Source organism: Mesocricetus auratus, unplaced genomic scaffold, assembly GCF_017639785.1.
Source record: "Mesocricetus auratus isolate SY011 unplaced genomic scaffold, BCM_Maur_2.0 Super-Scaffold_100004, whole genome shotgun sequence".
Classification (NCBI taxonomy): domain Eukaryota; kingdom Metazoa; phylum Chordata; class Mammalia; order Rodentia; family Cricetidae; genus Mesocricetus; species Mesocricetus auratus.
In genome coordinates, this window is record NW_024429189.1 from 6,462,175 (window position 1) to 6,482,103 (window position 19,929).

General features: G+C 46.1%; 1 protein-coding gene across 2 annotated transcripts in view; it reads left to right on the plus strand.

Annotated features, from left to right (window-relative positions):
- Positions 1 to 19,929, plus strand: part of Camsap1 (calmodulin regulated spectrin associated protein 1) — a 64,457-nt gene that overhangs the window by 41,068 nt on the left and 3,460 nt on the right. For both annotated transcript variants that reach the window (XM_040745225.1, XM_040745224.1), the window contains 8 exons: positions 2,162 to 2,253; positions 2,861 to 2,945; positions 4,122 to 6,483; positions 7,810 to 7,946; positions 8,450 to 8,658; positions 9,780 to 9,882; positions 11,297 to 11,412; positions 11,902 to 12,020. In XM_040745225.1, the coding sequence (XP_040601159.1) occupies positions 2,162 to 2,253; positions 2,861 to 2,945; positions 4,122 to 6,483; positions 7,810 to 7,946; positions 8,450 to 8,658; positions 9,780 to 9,882; positions 11,297 to 11,412; positions 11,902 to 12,020 (3,223 nt within the window). The remainder of the gene's footprint in view (positions 1 to 2,161; positions 2,254 to 2,860; positions 2,946 to 4,121; positions 6,484 to 7,809; positions 7,947 to 8,449; positions 8,659 to 9,779; positions 9,883 to 11,296; positions 11,413 to 11,901; positions 12,021 to 19,929) is intronic.

A 19,929-nucleotide genomic window follows, 5' to 3' on the forward strand; every position in this document is an offset into this window, starting at 1 on the left:
TTCAGAGTGATTTTGAATAGCACATGCAGCTGAATAACTGGTTAGATGCATGTTGGTAAGAACCTCAGTTTTCTCAGATTGACACTAAGGATGCTAGAGGGTTGGACCAGGAAGAGAGTGTTTAGAGGTCCAGGAAGCATGCCAGGTGGTGCTGCGAGTGTTTAAGGGCTGAGACCACTGACAGGATCAGGTCCTTGGAGCAGAAATGGAACAGTGTGTGTGGCTCAGAGCCCATGGATACAGATGGTGGGTGAGGTGTGACAGCCTCTCAAGGGCAGAGCTACACAGCTTGTCTCCTAATGTGGACACCTGAGCATTCTTGCTGCAGTCTCACATCGGTCCCTGAACTGCATCTTTATGGTCAGATCCAGTACATGCAGTGTGTATGTGTGCATGGAAGTTGGTTAAAGGAGCATTGATGTCCTATGTGCACATGTGCACAGTGGCTGTGAAGGTTTTCTCACTCATCAGACTATTGGCTTCAGTCGCTGTGCTCTGGTTCTGTTCTGCACATTCTGGTTCTATTCTGTTTTATTTTCACTGTCCTTGTGCTGTGGGTGGCTGTAGGTTTGTAACCTTTACCCCCGCCAAACTGGTGGAAGTCTTCTCCTGGCCTCTGCTGGGCTCCTCTGGGTTCCCTGTGGCTTCTGTCCTTTCTGTGCAGATTTCCCCCTTTTGTCCCCCTTTTTTCCTTGTGTCTCCTCTGTCTCTGAAAGACCATGTACTTTGTCCCATGTACCATAGTAGCTACATCCCGGAGTATTAAATGCCTCTGTGATCCCTGTCCACAATTTATTACTGTCCCTCGGCCAAGTTCTACCCCAAGGTGAAATAGCAAAATAGCTGCCCTGAAGTGTGAGTGTGCTTCCTGTTGGGCAAGCTAGTCCCGACCCCCACAGCTGGGTTACTGCAGCTGCACAGAGCAGTGCTCACACTGCACCCATTGGTCATATGTGAGTGAGTGTCCTCATGACCACAGCCATGCACCATCTTTTACTCAAGCTGTGATTGAAGAAATAGAAAAGGTGTGTTGTGGCTGTTTCCATACTGTCCTATTAAATGTGTGAGTGTACTTTCTTGGCTTTGTGGGAGTGCCCTACTTATCCATGCTCAGGTTATCTTCAGCATTTTCAGTCAGTTTGATGTAGCGGAATTATCTTTGTGGACTTTAAAAATTTTGTGTGTGTTTTGAGACAGGGTCTCACTATATAGCCTTGGATGGCCTGGAACTTGTTGTGTAGAATAGGCTGGTCTTGAACTCAGAGATCCAACTGCTTCCATCTCCCAAGTGCTGGAATTAAAGGTGTGTGCCACCACTGTCTGGCATTTTCATACGTATATATCATGCACTGTTCTTACTCCCACCCCCTTGCTGGTTCCTTTTATGGTAGTTGCTTGAATTTTTGTGTTGTGTGCTGCAACTAGAAGTTGTGTAACTCCCTGTTTGTGGCTTTGCGATTTGTGTTTGTGTTTGTGCGCTTGTGTGCACCTGTGAGTTGAGGCCAGATCACACTCCACCTTACCTTTTTTAGTAAGATCTCTTGTTGAACCCAGAACTCACCGATTTGGCTAGACTAGCTGGTTAGCAAGCCTCTCCTGTGCAAGGATTACAGATAACATGTTGTTCTGCCTTTTTTTTTTTTTTTTTATGTGGATGCTGGTAATTAACTCAGGTCCTCCTTATGTTTGCATGGCAAACACTTTACCAACTGAGCTATCTCTTCAGTCCAGTTTGACTTTGTTCTTCTTTTGGTTCAGTTTTATGGAAAATATTTCCCCAGAGAAGCCTGCTGACTGCTCTCAGCTTGGTACAAGTTTATAATACTTTCTGTTACTTGTATGCCTTTGCATTTTACTTGTACATTGATTGGTTGGCTGTGTATGCTGTGTGTGTGTGTGTGTGTGTGTGTGTGTGTGTGTGTGTGTATTTATGGTTACACATATACCATATCATCCGTGTGGAAGTCAGGACAACTTGTAGGAGTAAGGTTTTACTTCTACGATGTGGTACCTAGTGATATAGAATTTAGACTGTCAGATTTTCTCCGCCAGTGCCCTTCTCTGGTGAGCCATCTCGCCATCCTCTGCCTTTGCTTGAACTTGAAGTTTGATAAACTCATTATTTTAAACTCATTATTTTCTCTGAATTATTTTTATTTAGTGGGAAAGGCGCTTCTACATTTAGTCCATCCCATCCTTTGTTGCCACTGAGGCAGAAACAGCAAAAAGTGTCACAGACAGAGGACATCCCTGGTGAGAGCATGATTCTCTTCTCTTTTTGTTATTTTCTTTACATAGTTTAGCACAATAATATTCCTCAAAGTTAAATGATCTTAATATAATGTACCCATTTTAGTTAAGAACAGTAGGATATTTTTTCGGTATCTATCTATGTATCTATCTGTCTATCCCATCTATTTTTTTAAAGATTTATTTATTTTATATGTGAGTGCTTTCCCAGACAAGCTCACCAGATCATTACAGATGGTTGTGAGCCCCCATGTGGTTGCTGGGAATTGAACTCAGGACCTCTGCAAGAGCATCTGTCCAGTCCTAGCAGGACACATTTTAATTTGTATTGATACAGCTCAGAATTTATAGTCTAGTAGTATAAATGTCATTTCAAACCTGGTGAGTACACAGAGTGGCAGGTGTCCCAAGCATTCTGCCCTGAATGCACCATGCTTCATGTATTGGAGCTACTGGAAGTTGTCCTCTTCTGGTTATTTGCCCTCCTGGGTGGTATTGTGGGTTGAGTTAGGATCCATTACCCAGAGAAACGGCTATTACATTGAAGGAACTTCAAGTGGTACAGAGTTGGCTACTAACATTGAATGTGCTTATTTCCTACAAACCACAGATCAGCGACATAGATCGAATTCTTTAACTCGGGTTGATGGTCAGCCACGAGGTGCAGCAGTAGCATGGCCAGATAAAAAAAACAGGTGAGTAACTCGGAACTGTTCTTCTACTTAAGTGCTGTTAGACTAAACGACAGTTCTCCAGATGCGTGCCAGGGACCCTTAAAGATTGAGCAAGCTTCTTCAGGGAGCTGGCAGCCAGCGCTCTCCCAGCAGTGCCAGCGTGTGCTCGCTCTCCAGCAGTGCCAGCGTGTACTCGCTCTCCAGCAGTGCAGCCTGTGCTCCCTGTGCTCGCTCTCCAGTGCTCTCCCAGCAGTGCAGCCTGTGCTCCCTGTGCTCGCTCTCCAGTGCTCTCCCAGCAGTGCAGCCTGTGCTCACTCTCCAGTGCTCTCCCAGCAGTACAGCCTGTGCTCGCTCTCCAGTGCTCTCCCAGCAGTACAGCCTGTGCTCGCTCTCCAGTGCTCTCCCAGCAGTACAGCCTGCGCTCGCTTTCCAGCAGTGCAGCGTGTGCTCGCTCTCCAGTGCTCACCCTCTCGTCTGAGCCCCTGTGCACTTGCCAAGTGCTGTGTGATTGGTGGTGCAGCAGTAGAGGGAGATGTGAGGGCCTATCCGATGCCAGAGAGGTCTGCAATGCCAGTGTAGTGCACTATAGGTACTTTTGTTTAAAAATATGTATGTATGTATAGTTACTTTTCATGGTTCTTATGATATTTATTCAGGATTTCAAAAATATTTGAGCTTTCATTTGTAGTGTGCTAAATATAGTACACCAAGGCTTGTTACTTTAAAGGGCGTATGAAGGAGTGCTAAGAGCAAAATGATTTTGAGTCTTTCACCTAAAGTTGCTTCTGGTGCTCTTTTGCCCTAGAGCATTTATATAAGGCTTCTACATGGAGGATTGGCGTTCTCTCTCTCTCCCTCTCCCCCTCCCTCCCTCCCTCCCTCCCTCCCTCCCTCCCTCCCTCCCTCCCTCCCTCCCTCCCTCCCTCCCTCCCTCTCTCTCTCTCTCTCTCTCTCTCTCTCTCTCTCTCTCTCTCTCTCTCCCCCTCCCTCCCCCCTCTCTCCCCCTCCCTCCCTTTCTCCCTCTCCCCCTCTCTCTTTCTCCCTCTCTCCTTTTTCACTCTCTCTTGAACTCCTCTCTCTCAGACTTTTTTTTTCCGAGACAGGGTTTCTCTGTATTGTTTTGGAGGCTGTCCTGGAACTCGCTCTGTAGACCAGTCTCTCAGGCTTTTAAACAGTGAGTTTCTCTTCTTATTTCAGGCCTGTGTCCCAGCCAACACCCTTTGCTCTCCATCATGCTGCCAGTTGTGATGTGGACCCCAGCTCTGGTGACAGTGTCAGCTTGGCCCGCTCTATCAGCAAAGACAGCTTGGCATCCAACATTATCCACCTGACCCCACAGAACCAACCCCATCCTTCAGCTGGAAAGACCAATGGGAAAAGCCTCCTGAGTAATGTCAACATTGAGGACGAGGAGGAAGAACTTGTGGCCATCATCAGGACAGATGTGTCTCCTCATTCTCCAGAGATCCCCAGGACCTCACCTCAGGCCCCAGGCCTGGTGGCAAGTGTCAGGCCTCCCCAGAGACAGGTGGACACTTTGGAGAGTAAGCCTGATAGTTTTTACTTAGAGCCCCTGATGCCAGCAGTACTTCGGCCAGCCAAAGAAAAGCAGATTATCACTAAGGAAGATGAGCGTGGAGAAGGGAGGCCAAGGACCACCATGTCCAAGAGGCCTAGTGAGGGCTCCCAGCCTCTGGTACGGAAGAAAGTGACTGGTAGCCATGGCAGTCATGACCTGAACAGAACTTTCACCCCAATTCCTTGTTCAGAATTTGCTGCAAGCATTGATCCCGCAGAGGTAGGATCACAGTCAGCAGAACCTGCAGGAGAAGGACAGCCTTTGGCCATGGGTAGATTTGATCCTCAGGGGCAGGCTGCTGATGGCTTCTTCCTCCATGTAGGCAGGGCTGAGGAAGATGAGGGGAGGTGGTATGTTGGTTCACAGAGCCCCAGCTCCCACGACTCAGAGCCCTGGACTATCCTGAGGCAGGACTCTGACTCTGATGTGGTAGACGTAGAGGATGCAGAGCAGGATTTCATTGGTGAGGACCACCCTGTGGTTATTGCCAGATACGCTGGTGAGGAAGAATCAGCCAAACTGCAAGAGGACATGAAGGTAAAGGAACACGAAGACAAGGACGATGCCAGTGGCCGCTCAAGCCCCTGTCTGAGCACGACCTCTCAGCTCAGCAGCATGTCCATGGCAAGTGGAAGTGTGAAGATGACCAGCTTTGCCGAAAGGAAGCTCCAGAGGCTCAACAGCTGTGAGACCAAGTCCAGCACCAGCAGCTCCCAGAAGACCACTCCAGATGCATCCGAAAGCTGCCCAGCCCCTCTGACAACATGGCGTCAGAAGAGGGAGCAGAGCCCTGGCAGGCATAGCAAGGACCCTGCCAGTCTGCTGGCTTCTGAGCTGGTGCAGCTGCACATGCAGCTGGAGGAAAAGCGCAGGGCCATTGAAGCCCAGAAGAAAAAGATGGAGGCGCTGTCTGCACGGCAGCGCCTGAAACTGGGCAAGGCAGCCTTTCTGCACGTGGTGAAGAAGGGGAAGGCTGATGGTGCTCCTCAGCCCCTGAGGCCCGAACACTTCACTAAGGAGTTCACACAGCACAATGGTGAGGACCTGGATGATGGCACTTGTAAAACTGAAGGGTTCCTTGTCAAAGAAGATCAGAGAGATCTCAGTGAGTCTCAGGATGTGGCATTTGTACAGCTACAAAAACCAAGGGACCCGGCTTCTCTGCATGATGGCGAGAAGCACAGAGTGATTTCCGCTGCTCTCCTAGAGGACAGTGTTGGTGAGGTAGATGTGAATGAGTGTGACCTGTCTATTGAAAAGCTGAACGAGACCATCAGTACTCTGCAGCAGGCTATACTGAAGATCTCCCAGCAGCAGGAGCAGCTTCTCATGAAGTCCCCCACAGTGCCAACACCAGGCGCTAAAAATAACTGCCAGGACCAAAAGGTGAAGGCCCCAGTCCACTTTGTTGAGCCGCTCTCTCCAACTGGTGTGCCTGGCCACCGCAAACCCCCACGGCTTGGCCAGGGCCGGAATTCCCGTCCGGGAAGGCCAGCTGAACTGAAGGTTCCAAAAGACAGACAGCAGGGTTGTTCCCGGAGCAAAACCCCAACACCCAGTGTGGAAACACTCCCACATCCTCGGTCTTTGCCCCCAAGCACCCATCCACGGTCACCCTCGGATCCAGGTGGGGAGCCCCCTGAGAAGTGTCTCTTTGACAGTTATAGGCTCCATGATGAGAGCAACCATCGGGCATTTGTTCTGTCCTCTTGCAAAGATGCAAACATTGTGTCAGAACAGATGAACTTTAAAGAGGGTCTGGATACAAGCGGGAAAGAGGCAGGGCTGAGCTCCTCTGCCATCACAGGCAAAGAACACACCCCGATGGAAGAGCCGCTGAGGAGCAAGGCCAGCCTCATTGAGGTGGACCTCTCTGACCTCAAGGCCCCTGAGGAGGACGGAGAGGTTGCTGGCAATGAAAGCTCAGTGGAGCTTGGCGGAGATGGTGACCAGAAACCTGGGGTTGGCTTCTTCTTCAAGGTGAGTGAGGTGGAAGTGTGGGACGTGGTCTGAGATGTGCTCACATGGCATCAGGAGTGAGGATGTCTCAGGAACGCCTGTTCTAAGCTGATCCCATAAAAAGCCAGGGGAGAAACTTCATGGGCTACAGAGGCCTCCATCCTGAAGGTGGAGGGTGGACCCAGTCAGATGCAGTCCTAGAACCTGATAATTTTCACAAATCATGAAATACTTGATTTTTGGATGACTTTTTGGTCATTTAAAAATGTAAAAAGTGCAGTGGTCAGGCGTTGATGATGCACGCCTTTAATCCCAGCACTCAGGAGACAGAGGCAGGAGGATCTCTGAGTTCGAGGCCAGCCTGGTCTACAGAGTGTTCCAGGACAGCCTCCAAAACAATGTAGAGAAACCCTGTCTCAAAAAAACCAAAAGAAAAAAAAGTGCTCAAAACTTGAAGACTGTACAAAGACATCCAGGCCAGACATGACCTGTGTGCTGCAATTGGCCCACCCAGTCCTGGCATGAAAACCTGGCTGCAGAGAAGCTTTAGAAATACCTTTCTCTGCACTTTCTCAGAGATGAGGACAAGTATGGACTCTGGGGTTTGTCTTCTGTCTTGGCCATGTCTGTTTTCTACCACATGATTCATTTCCACTTTATGTTTTGGACGAGATTAGATGAGTTCAGGGTGATGTGGACATAACCCCTTATACCCAGAACTTACCATTTAAGTCAGCCTAGCTAGCTAGTTTGCTCCATAGATTCCCTGTCTCTGCTTCTCATGTAGTGGGATTACAGGCAGGCTGTCTTTCCTGCCTGGCTTTTTTGTGTGTTCTGAGGATCTGAACTCAGGTCCTCATGCTTGCCCAGCAAACATTTTCTCTGCTGAGCCACCTCATTCCCATTTTTGTATGAGTGTAGTCACATTGATGTTAGCTCAGTTTGTGGAGAAATGTGTGGTTTTGCAGGGAAACTGAATTTGGTGCAGATCACGTGGAAGGGGAAGGTCATCTAACAGGCTATTTTGATGGCATAGGCTTCTTTCTATTTGTGTCACAGTGTGTGTATGATGAGCTCATTCATTAATTAAAGAGTCAGCTGGGCATGGTGGTACATGCCTTTGGCAAGCAGAGGCAGACAGATTTCTGCGTCTAATGCCAGCTTGGTCTGCATAGGGAGTTCTAGGATATCCAGGGCTGCATAGACCCTGTCTCATCCTCTCTCCCAAAGCAGTCAGATTGTTTTTTAAGTGTATGTTAAAGTCCATACCTGATCAAGGTAAACCTAGGTTGGACAGTTTAAGGAGCTTCTTCTACAGTCACTGACTGTAAAGTGATGGTTTTGTAGGATGAACAGAAAGCAGAAGACGAGCTTGCTAAGAAGAGGGCAGCCTTCCTCCTGAAACAGCAGCGCAAGGCTGAAGAGGCTCGTGCCCGCAAGCAGCAGCTGGAGGCTGAAGTGGAGCTCAAGCGAGATGAAGCCCGGTAACCTCTTCCTCAGCAGCCTCCAGCTGTATCCAGTGGGACGGCATAGCCATGCGTGTAGATGGTAGACATCCCAGTTGGGGTAGCGTCTCATAGCCACGTCCCTCATCCCTGCTATTGCCACTTGTCATTTACTAGCCATGACAGTCCATATCTGTGCAGCTCTCATGGCAAACCCTCCCCCTTGGGTGATCCTTAATTTTCATAGCAGCCCTATGAGTCCTGTGTGTTCACTCCCATTTTGATGAGGAGGCTACCAGTGTGTAGCACAGGAAGTAAGTTGTCTATGATCCAAGCACGTTCCAGAAGGCTTACCATGTGATTCAGTTTCACCTTCCCCTTTTACCACTGCCTTTTGCTCCTGTACTCCCATAGTCCTAGTAATCTGCAGAGAGAGCCACAGACGAGCACCCTGGGGAGTGCTGCAAGGCGTGAGTCTGGTAGATTTGCCCCTGGGAAGAATGCCTCTGATGCAGTCTCTTGTGAACCCATTTTGCTCTCAGGCGTAAGGCTGAAGAGGATCGGCTACGGAAGGAGGAGGAGAAGGCTCGGCGAGAGCTCATTAAACAGGAATACTTGCGGAGGAAGCAGCAGCAGGCCTTGGAGGAGCAAGGACTTGGCAAACCCAAATCAAAGCCTAAAAAGCCTCGGCCAAAGTCAGTTCACCGAGAAGAGTCCTGTAGTGACTCTGGAACCAAGTGCTCCTCCACCCGTAAGCAGCCTCATCCAGTGTGGTGTCAGCGCCACAAGCAACTCCAGGGTATCAGGAAAAGAGACCAGACATCCAGCTGTTTGTACTAAGAGAATGCACATGTTGCCTTTATTGCCAGGAGAGAGTGTGTGTGTGTGTCTGTCTTCATTACAAGTGCTAAGAGGTCTCTCCCTTGTAGGAGGGAGGAGCTTTATATACATGTTTACAGCACAGTGGAAAAACCCCAGGTAGAAGAGATCGTTGTTTTCCTCCTGCTAGATGTTGATGTCAGAGGGTCAAGGCCAGGGCAGTAAGCCAGGACTAGAAAACCGAAAGCACTTGGACTGGAAAACAAGTTGCACTTGTAAGCTGACCAGCAACTCACAGAGACCCCGTGGGGCTGGGGCCCAACATCTCCCCCCTTCTTTATATATAAATTAGCGCCTATCTCAGGTGACTAGGATGTTAATGTTAATCTTAGTATATAAAAACCAATATTTATAAACAATATTTGGGAATGTGGGCGTCGTTCTTTCCAAACTACTTTCTGCTGTTAAGGGGCGCTGAAATACCATGGGGATCAGGACAAAAAAACAAAAACAAAAAAACAAACCCAGAACCCTGTTGAAGTTTTTGTTTTTGTGGTCTGTAAGGCTGTATCATCTTAGTTGTTTTAGGTGTTGGATCACCTGGGCCACTGTTTTAGGTGGTCTTGTTTTATTAAACCATATTAGTCTGGAAGGAACCCACAGCTTTTTATGTTCTGTGGAAACAAAAGCAGAAATTCTTTTCCCAAGTAACCTGTCCTTATATTTAAATTTAGAAGTCAAAGTATTTTTAAAACATGTAAGTTGGATTAATTTAGCAGCATTAATAATCAATTGTCTTTTAGCAGTCCCTTTATCTCATTGTAATTTTTGAAGACCTGTGTGAGGCTGGCAGGGGAAACGGGGGATTTCCCCTTTAAACAGGCTTGAGAAAGTGAGACCAGAGTGTGATGCTTTGAGATGGGAAGGGGCATCCAGGGTTGGGCCAGAGAGCTGGCTGTGTTTGGCAGAGGGACACTCTGCGTTACTGGGAGTTAGGGCAGCAGGGAGGGCCTGGTAAAGCTCTCCACAGTTGCTGATTTCTTGTCCCTGCAGCTGATAACTTGAGCCGCACTCACTCTGGCTCCAGCCTGTCCTTGGCGTCTGCAGCAACAACAGAACCCGAGAGTGTTCATTCAGGGGGCACACCTTCTCACCGGTAAGGAGGCCAAGGAGCCATGGGCCATCTCAGTGCACTTGCTGAGAGAACCTTCCAGATCTAAGTTGAAGGAGAAATGTTTTGTAACCAGTTCCACAGTGTTTAGGAGGAAACCCAACCTACTCTCACCTCACCAGGGCTCAGTAGTTTTTGTGACATCCTCCTTCATTCTTTCCCCTTGACCTCCCTGTCAAATGTGTGCACTTCTTGCTGCATAGGAGTAAGTGGGTGACATCTGCCCCATCACCCACACACTGTAGTGTGTATCTCATAACATTGTCTTGTCAAACTATTATTTCTCCCTCCCTCCCTCCCTCCTTTTTTCCAGATAGGGTTTCTCTGGGTAGCTTTGTAACTTGTCCTGGCACTTACTCTGTAGACGAGGCTGGCCTTGAACTCACGGAGTTCTGCCTGTCTCCGCCTCCTGAATGCTGTGCTACCACTCCCGGGCACCATCATTTTTTTCTGATCCCCAATCTGTCTAGTCATCTGTTACCTCTATAACTAACACCCCTGATGACTATTGGCCAGACTGGATCTGTTGAAATGCTGTTAATTCAGGACTGTCCTCCACCAATTCTGATCTTGACAGTTTTGCAGACTGTCAATTGACGGAGTCACACGCTCTCAGCTGGGACAACCTGAAATGTGAATGTTTTTCTCAGGCTGTGACTCAGGCAGGGCCCAATGCTTTTGGGTTATTTGGATCATTTAAAGTGGTGTGTTCCATTTTCCACCAGCTGTTAAAACTTACCTTTGTGTTACAGAGTAATTTTACAGGTGTTGTGGGTACCTGTCCAGGCATCAGTGAATTTTCACTGCAGGTTTAGGAACCCCTTCGTGTTTCTGATTTCTTGTAGCCAGGGTTCATGTGAATGGTATCATGTGTGGGCATCATGTGAATGTTGTCTGTGAGAGAGGCGTTTTCATGCCTCCTCTGTGGCTGGTGGCTTGTTTGTGTCCTAGCCTTCGTGGAGGACTGCTGGGGAACCTTGCAGGTGCTTTAATTTTGTTCGGGAAATTGGTAACTCAGCTCAGTTCTACCCTCAGCCCCATGAGGCTGCGTAGAGAGCATCCACCTGCCTTCTGAGCAGTTTTCTCAGTCTTCAGTCTGTTGTTTACTGTTCTGATGCTGTGTCCCTGCATGTGTAGCCCAGGCCTGCCAAGACTCAGGGTCTGAGGCATGGTTTTCATACTAGTCCCACTGTGGCCCTCCTTCCCTGGGTCTCACCCCTTGTTGACAGCTGTTAGTCACCTGTACTTTGTCCTCTGTTTCTGAGCCTGCATCACTTACTCCCTGCACTGGCTAACAAAAGCTTACCAAGTTCCCAGCTTGCATGCCCTGATGGTACGGGTGGCCCTGGTGGCGGAAGAGAAGTGCAGCTAGGGCACCTTGTCTTTTTTCTGCCTGCAGAGTGGAATCACTGGAAGCCTTACCCATCTTGAGCCGCAACCCCAGTAGGAGCACAGACCGAGACTGGGAGACTGCATCGGCAGCTTCTTCTTTGGCCTCCGTGGCTGAGTACACAGGTACGGCACCCCTTTATTCCGGCCAAAAGGTATTTTTTAAAAGAGTATTTATCCAGGGCCAGAGCTGCATCTAACTGCTGGGTGTCTACAGCAGGGACACAGTGGAGGCCTTGACCTGTCCTCACATTTGTCCCACGGGCAGCAGATACTGTCAACTTCCTGCTACTTTGAGAGCAGAGCTAAAGCAGGATCACACATCCTGGACACTTGAAACCTTAGGTTTTCAGGCTTCTGGGTTTGTAATTTATATAGTAAAGAAACTCCAGTCAGGAAGTCGCTACAGTTAATCTGTCTTTCTTTCTTTTTTTTTTAATTTATAACTGCAAATTCTTTTGAATAGATTTGAAGAGTTCCTTATGGTCTGTCTTCAGAAATGTAAAACTGTCCATTATTGCAGCTTTCTGTATTTTACTTCTGAGAAAAGTGTTGCTCTTCTGTGTGTAGTTGGTTTTGTTACTAATTTCACAAATCTTGGTCTGGTTTTCTTAGGTCCTAAACTCTTTAAGGAGCCCAGTAGCAAATCAAACAAACCAATTATCCACAATGCCATCTCCCATTGCTGTCTGGCTGGAAAAGTGAATGAACCTCATAAGAATTCAATATTGGAGGCAAGTATGAAATTTCATGATAGATATATGAGGAATGAAAGGTCTTGTAGATTACAAATTCTATTAGCATTTGGTGTTTGCTCACAGGTGTGTTCTCCTTCTGTTATTTAAACTACCCTGTCATTGAGTAGCCATGGAGTCTTTTTCTCCTGATAACCAGGGAGTAGAGGGTGTGTCCTAAGGCCTGAACACAGAGTTCCTATAGGAACAGGGCTTGGGAGGCCCTCCAGAGGAATGGAATTTTGAAAGGTGGAGAAAGATGGAGCTATAAGTCATTAAAAAGTCAGTTAATTCATGGTTTCACGTGGACAAAGCCAAATATGAGGCTTTCCAGCTGGAGAAGAGGACACTTCTGTGTGTGGAGGCTTTCCAGCTGGAGAAGAGGACACTTCTGTGTGTGGAGGCTTTCCAGCTGGAGAAGAGGACACTTCTGTGGGGGCCACGAGAGGGCCGGGCCCGGGTGCAGTGCCCACGTTCCTGTGGGGTTTGTATGGGTGTGTTGTTTGTGGCGGAGAGTTGCTGTTGCTGTTGTTGTTGTTGTTTTTGGCCCTAGCAGTGGAAACCAGAGCCTTATGCTTGCGTAGTAGACACATACCCTTCCCCTTAGAGTAGAGTAGATGTTTTTAAATGAAGAACGAGGATAACTTAAAAGTTGAGTCAGGTGAGATACGGTTTGTCTTTCCTATGTTGGTTGTTTCTTTCCCTGAGGCTGTCTGTGTTGCTACAGCCAGGTCTGGGTATGGGTATAGTAGTTCAGGCCTATAATCTCAGCACTTAAGAGGCTGAGGCAGGAGGATTACTGTGAGTTTGAACCTACCTTGGGCTGTAGTATGAGACTTTGTCTCAACAAAAGAACAAGAAATTAGTAGCCTTAAGGAATATAAGGATCCAGCAGGCAGTGAGAAACTGAGGGTCAAAGTTAGGGTTTGACATGCTCTTTACCGTTGAGCCTCAGTCTGGGTGGTGAGAGGGAGGGCCACATCTGCATAGTGAATGCTTCCAGAGTGTGGATATTGGTGAACAGTGGCAGTGGCCCGGGGAGGACAGGTACATTGAGTGGGCCACTATCCAGGGAAGAATCACCGATGATGGAATCCACGATGGCTCTGTGAGTCATGTATGATGACCGTCCCAGACTTGAAAGGTGAGTGTGAATGTCTGATTCCTGTCACACTTGGATTCCTAGGGTATGAGCTTCAGATAGGAAACGGGAATTGAAACAGTATACAGTAGCAGCAACAGGGCCTTGCAGGCTTCAGCCTAGGCACGGTGCCCAGAATAGCTGGCACCCAAGCAGCTGCGAGAAAGACAGGGTGTGTAGTTGAAGGGCAGGTGGGACTCGGGGCTCAGGGTCACAGGGTCAGAGGTCACAGGCCGCTGGCCTCTGTGAGCTAAGGCAAGAGTAGACTGTCTTTACCCTGAGTAAAATGATGGTATGGATATGAGCAGAGGAAGACAAGAGCTCTCAGAGGGTCAGAAGAGAGGGGAGCGAGGAGCAGGGTTTCTGGAGCTTTAGGGGAGGAGTAAACTCCCTGACTACCTTTAGAGAGCAGGGTCTGGAGGGCATCTGATCTCATAGGGAGTGAGTGAGTCAGGAGTGTCTCTGGGTCCTGTCTGGAACAGAGGAGGCACAGTTAGTGGAGGGCGAGAGGCATACCCAGGAGGTCTGAAATCTAGGGACGAGCTCTAGCATGGCTCCTTAAGAGAAAGCTATGAAAGCAATTGCTCCCACATTCCAGGGAGTTATGGATGTGTTGCTGACCTTGGGTAAAAGAGAAATACACAACAGTGTTCTGTCTTTCATCAGAAATCGTGTTTCAGTAATTATAGCCAAGCCCTCTTCCTTCCTTGCTTGTTTTTAGTAGTAAAATCGGTACCTATGGAGGGGCTTCTTCCCTCCCTCTCTCCTCCTCCCCTTCCTTCTCTTGTTTTGTCTTCTACTTATTTTATATTAATTTTAAAACATATTCTTTGAGAATTTAGTACATGTCTATGGTGTATTTTGATTATACCCTCCACGCTCCATCCTAAGTCCATTTCTTTCTCTTCCTCTTTGAGTAGGTCACTGAGTCTCATCAGTGCTTCCCATATGTGTATGACTGTGGAGTTGTCACCAGAGCATCAGCAACCTTCCCGTGGCCATGCCCATAAAGAAAAATGACTATGCCCCAGCAGTCATCGCTTGCTGATAGTTCCTTAGCTACAAGTGGGGTCTTGTGAGCCCGTCCTATGTATGCTGGAATGTTGGCTGCTTGATTTTGATCTATCAGTGTTGGGTTGCTCCCACAGCAGTCATGGTGCTGTTTCCTCAGGGGTGCATCTTGCCCTGCAGATTAGTATTAAAGCGTTCAGGATCCAGCACTGGGTAAGACTGTTGAGATCTTTTCTTCCCCATTGTCTAGTAGCGTCTCCTACCACAATGAAAGCTGTCTGGCAGGGAGGAAGTTTTCAGGTCTGTTTCAGTTTTATATCTCTGCAACCAAAGTATGTTGTATCTTCAGCAGTTAAGGTCTAATTGTCTAGTTATAGTAGACAGCCAAGGACCACAGTGGCAGTTTGTGTTTTGAGGTCTTTGGGACCCTATAACTTGTAAGGAAGTATTCCATGCCTGACACTGAGATTTTTTTGTTTAATAATGCACATTTTTGGGGAGCAGCAGTATCCACTCATGCAGGGTACCTCTGCTCCTTTAAAACTGCTTTTTAAAAAATTGCATTTTCTAATTAACTTAAAAGTTAATGGGTTTCAATAAGATTTTGCCATACATCCTTACTCTTTTTTTTTAATTAAAGGCTGGGAAGATGGGTCAGTAGTTAATAGCAGTTTCTGCTATTATAGAGAACCTGAGTTGAGTTGATGACTTACAACCATCTGTAACTCTGATTCCAGGGCATCCAATACTCTCTTTTGGCCTCTTGGATACCAAACACACATGTGCTACACATACATACATATGTACGTATGTACATACATGCAAAATACTAATGTACTTTAAAATTTTTTGTGTAGCTTTATGTCTGGATCTTCTCCTCTGATGGTCTTCATGTCTGTCTTGGTTTCATACCATGCCAAGTATGTGGCTATGGAGTATATTTTGAAGTCAGGTATAGGGTACCTTCTCTTTTTGCTCAGGATTGCTTTTCTATCTAGGGCCTTTGGTACTTCCATATGGATTTAAAAATTATTTTTCTATTTCTGTGAAGACTGTCACTTGGATATTGATTGTAATTACATTGAATCTGTAGATTGCTTTTAGTAGATGACCACTTTCATAATACTAATCCTATCAGTCTATAAACATAGGAGGTCTTTCATCTTGTAGTATTTTTTCCTATTCTTTGGTGTCTTAAAGTTTTCATTATAGAGAATTGTTTTGTTTTGTTTTTTGTTTTTCAAGGCAGGGTTTCTCTGTGTATCCCTGGCTTTCCTGCAACTCACTCTGTAGACCAGGCTGCCCTTGAACTCAGAGAGATCTGCTCTGCCTTCTGAGTGCTGGTATTAAAGGTGTGTGTCACCAGGCCAGTTTTAGTGGTCTTTTACATCCTTGGTCAGTGTCATTCCAAAGGGTGTGTGTGTGTTTTGTTTGTTTTTGAGGTGGATTTGTGTGTGTTTGTGTGTGTGTGTAATTTGTGGGCCTTTTTTTTTTTTTTTTTTTTGCAGGGGAGTTCAAGGAGGGTTTCTCTGTGTAGCTCAGGCTGTCCTGGATCTTGGTCTGTAGATCAGGCTACCCTTGACCTTAGAAATCTGCGTGCCTCTACCTCCCAGAGTTCTTGGACTAAAGTTGTGTGCCACAGCAAGCTGCTAATTTTTTTCTTTTGTTTGTTTGTTTTGATAAAGACCATTGTGAATGGGATTATTTGCTTTTCAGTTTGTTTGCTACTGATACATAGGAAGGCTACTGATTTTTGTGTGTTAATTTTGTTTCCTGTCACTGATGAAAGGGTTTATCAGATCTGAGAGTTTTCTAGTGGAGTCTTCAGGGTCTCTTCTGTGTAGGATCCTGTCACCATGAATAGAGATATTCAGCTTCCTCTTTCTATTTGTATCCCTTTTATTTGCTTGTCTTACTGCTTGAGTTAAGGCTTCCAGTAATTCATTAAGGGTAGAGACATTGGGATCTCGGTTTTGTTCCTAATTTTAGGGGAGCTGCTTTCTGACTTTGCCCCCATGTAAAATAATGTTGACTCTACATTGGTCATATTCAGCTATCTTGGGGTTTCTTTGGCTGTGAAGAGACACCATGACCATGGCAACTCTTAAAAAGGAAAATATTTAGTTGGAGAGGTCCATTATCATCATTGTGGGACTTGGTGGAATGTATGCAGATATGGTGCTAGCTGCATCTTGATCAAAAGGCAACAGGAAGTAGACTGTGTCACTGGGTGGTATCTTGAGCATAAGAAACCTCAAAGCCTGTCCCCACAGTGACACACTTCCTCCAACAAGACCATGCCTCCTAATAGGGCCACTCCCTGTGAACTTATGGGGGCCAATTACATTCAAACTACCGCAACAGCCTTTATCATGCTGAATTATGTTTTCTTTTCTCTTCTTTTCTATTCTATTTTCTTGAGGATTTTTTGAAATAGATTTACTTATTTTTTTAAAGATTTATTTATTTATTACATATACACCAGGTTGAATTGAAGATGGTTGTCAGCCACCATGTGGTTGCTGGGAATTCAACTCAAGACCTCTGGAAGAGCAGTCAGTGTTCTTAACCTCTGAGCCATCTCTCCCGCCCCTAGATTTACTTATTTTAAGTGTATGTATGTGTATCACACAAATTCCTTGTGCTTGTGGAGGTAAGAAGAGGGCATTGGATCCCCTGGAACCAAAATTAAAGATGTTCATGATCCATTGTGTGGGTACTAGGAACCAAACTCAGGTCCTCTGCTAGAGCAACAAGTGTTCTCAACCACCGAACCATTTTCAGACCTTTCTCAGCACTTTCAGCCTGTAGGGTTGCTGGATTTTGTCTATGCCTACCAACGTGACCCCGTGACTTTTTTCCTTGAGACCTCTTACATAATTTAAAACATTTATTAACTTATGTAAATTGGGTAATTCCTGCATCTCTGGAATAAAGCCAGCTTGATCATGGATGTGTTCTTGAATTCAGTTTGCAAGTGATTTGTTGAGAACTTTTGTATGTGTTCATCAGGGAACATGTCTGTCTTTTGTGGTAAGGTCTTTTATTAGTCTGTCTTTTGATTGTGGAATTGAGACAGTTAATATTTAGCATTATTATTGAAAGTTGTGTGTTGATTTTTGCCATTTTGTGGTCTTGTATTTAGGCTACCTCCTTTCTCTAGTTGAGTAGTGTACTGTCATCTGTACAATGATGATATCCAGTGGTGAGCAGTTACTCTATTAACATCATACTCAGAGAATAATACAAAGTTTATACTAGGTACCCTGAGCTGCTGAACTGCTCACTAAACACTGCTATGTCCCTTAAAGGGCTAGGGTTCGGGTGTTTCTCTCCTGCTATTTCCAGTCCCCTTTCTTTGTCCTGTTTATTCATGTTTAATTATAACGTGATGAAGATGATTATTTTATGGTCTATTTGGTGTCCTGAATGCCTTCTGTGTGTGGATTTGTGTCTCTTTTCCTGACTCTGGGAAACTTTGTGATCTTTGGAAAATGTCTTGTTTGCCTTTGTACTGCGATTTTTCCATAACTGTACTCATAGGTTTTGTCTTTTTCAGAGTGTCTGTATGGCTTGGAATTTCCATTGGGCCCTTATTTTGTTTTTGTCATTGTTTGTTTCAGTTTCTTCAGGGATCACATATTCAGTCCTTGATGCTTTTTATTCTAGCACTTTAGACAGGCTTTTCTGCAGCGTTTCCCATTGTTGAATTTCTCTGTCATATCATCCTTGGCCTTATTTTGTTCATTTGGCCTTATTTATGTCATTTTTAAATTATTATTTTAGTTCTCTGGGATTTCATATAACTCTCTCTTAGGGGAGCTGCTTTCTGACTTTGCCCCCATGTAAAATAATGTTGACTGTAGATTGGTCATATTCAGCTATCTTGGGGTTTCTATGGCTGTGAAGAGACACCATGACACCATTGCTGTAGGACTTGATTAGTTTTTGGTGGGGTTATGTTGTCTTGATACATACATACACACACACATATATATGCATGGAGTGCTCAAGTTGGCTAGAGATTGTCAGAGCTATGGAAGGTGATAGTTGTGAATTAAAAAGAGCAGGCCAGGAGTAAAGGTGCTTGGCACTAAATCGCAAAGCCCAAGTTTGATCCCCACATAATGGAAAGAGAGAATTAACTCCTGTATGTTGTTCTCTGACCTCAACATGTGTGTCCCTCAGCACAAATAAATAAAAATGCAATTTAAAAAAGAGGAGGAGGATCTGGAGAGATGGCTCAGAGGTTAAGAGCACTGGCTATTCTTCCAGAGGTCCTGAGTTCAATTCCCAGCAAACACATGGTGGTTCACAGCATCTGTAGTGAGATATGGTCCCTTTTTCTGACCTGCAGGCATGCATACAGGCAGAACACTGTATACATAATAAATATTTTTTTTAAAAAAGGAAGAGATAAGAATGAGAGAAAGAAATTGTGGGAGTAAAAAGCCGTGTGATGTGGCTGCAGTGTAGAAGGCTTCATAGTAAGCCAGGTGTAAAGGCGTGAATAATGGTGCTAAGACTTAGTGAGCAGTGTACAAACAAGTAAAGTCACCATGAGACTTCCATGGGAGAGTGGGATTAAAAGAATGGAAAATACGGAATAAAAAAGAATGCTTATGGAATGAATCACTGCCATAGCTACATTTAAGGCGAAAATCTGAGATCTCTCAGGCTCCAGCGGGCTCCACTGGTGTTGAAGAGGAGTGAACGGGACTGTGGGCCTCTGCCCCCTTGGTGTGCATGGAGTACTGGCATGTGAGGGGAGGTTTGAGTTCTTCCTGGTAGTTCCCTTGGTCCCTTTCACTTCACCATGGCTCCTCTGGTCCTGAGGGCCCAGTGTATTCCATTTTTTTTCTTTTAAGTATATATAAGCTGTTTAGACTAAATATACATGTGTCTTCCCACCGGTCCAGTCTCATATGTGATAGGGAACAGAGTGGCCTGTGATCAGACTTCTCTCCCCATGGAGATTTTCATACAGAGAGGCTGTCTGCACTGGTATCATAGCCCAGAGAACACTTCCCTTTCAGACGTGCAAAAAAGCTCCTGGGCTCAGTTCTATTACCGCTTGTGCCAAGAAGATGCAGGCCTGGGGTGTACCTCCATGTGCAGGTGGTGCCATGGCCTGCCTCCCCTGAGGGCATGCAACACAGCTGGGCACTATATTTTCTACGTAGGAAACCCTTTTTGAGAATTTTTATCTAGGGCTAGTCATATGGTACCCAGTCTGCCATGTAAAACAAACCCTAGAGAGAAGGCAGAATTCATATGATGATCAGTAGGTTAGGTACAGGGAACCTCCCTGTCAGCCAGTGACTTGGATACCTAGGATGTTGAAATTCCAGAACTGCATGTTTGTTATTGCTCAGGAACCCAGCGTCTGCCATTCCTGGAGATGGCGCTCTTCCTGGCCGGCTCATCAACTTGTACTTAAACACTGTTCGTATAGTTGAGGTCAGTGTTGTGTATCCAGACTTAAATTTCCTTTTCCACTCAGTCTTTAAGAATTTGTAAATTCATGATGGCTGGAGAGATAGCTCAGTGGTTAAGAGTACTGGCTGCTCTTCTAGAAGCTGGGGTTCGATTCCTAGCACCCACATGGCAGCTCAAAAACTGTCTGTAACTCTAATACTGGGTGCTTAATCCCCTCTTCTGGCTTTCATGGGCATTAGCACCCATTGGTACACAGACAAAACACCCTGGGCCAGTGGGATGGCTCAGTGAGTGACAGTGACAACTTGATTTTGATCC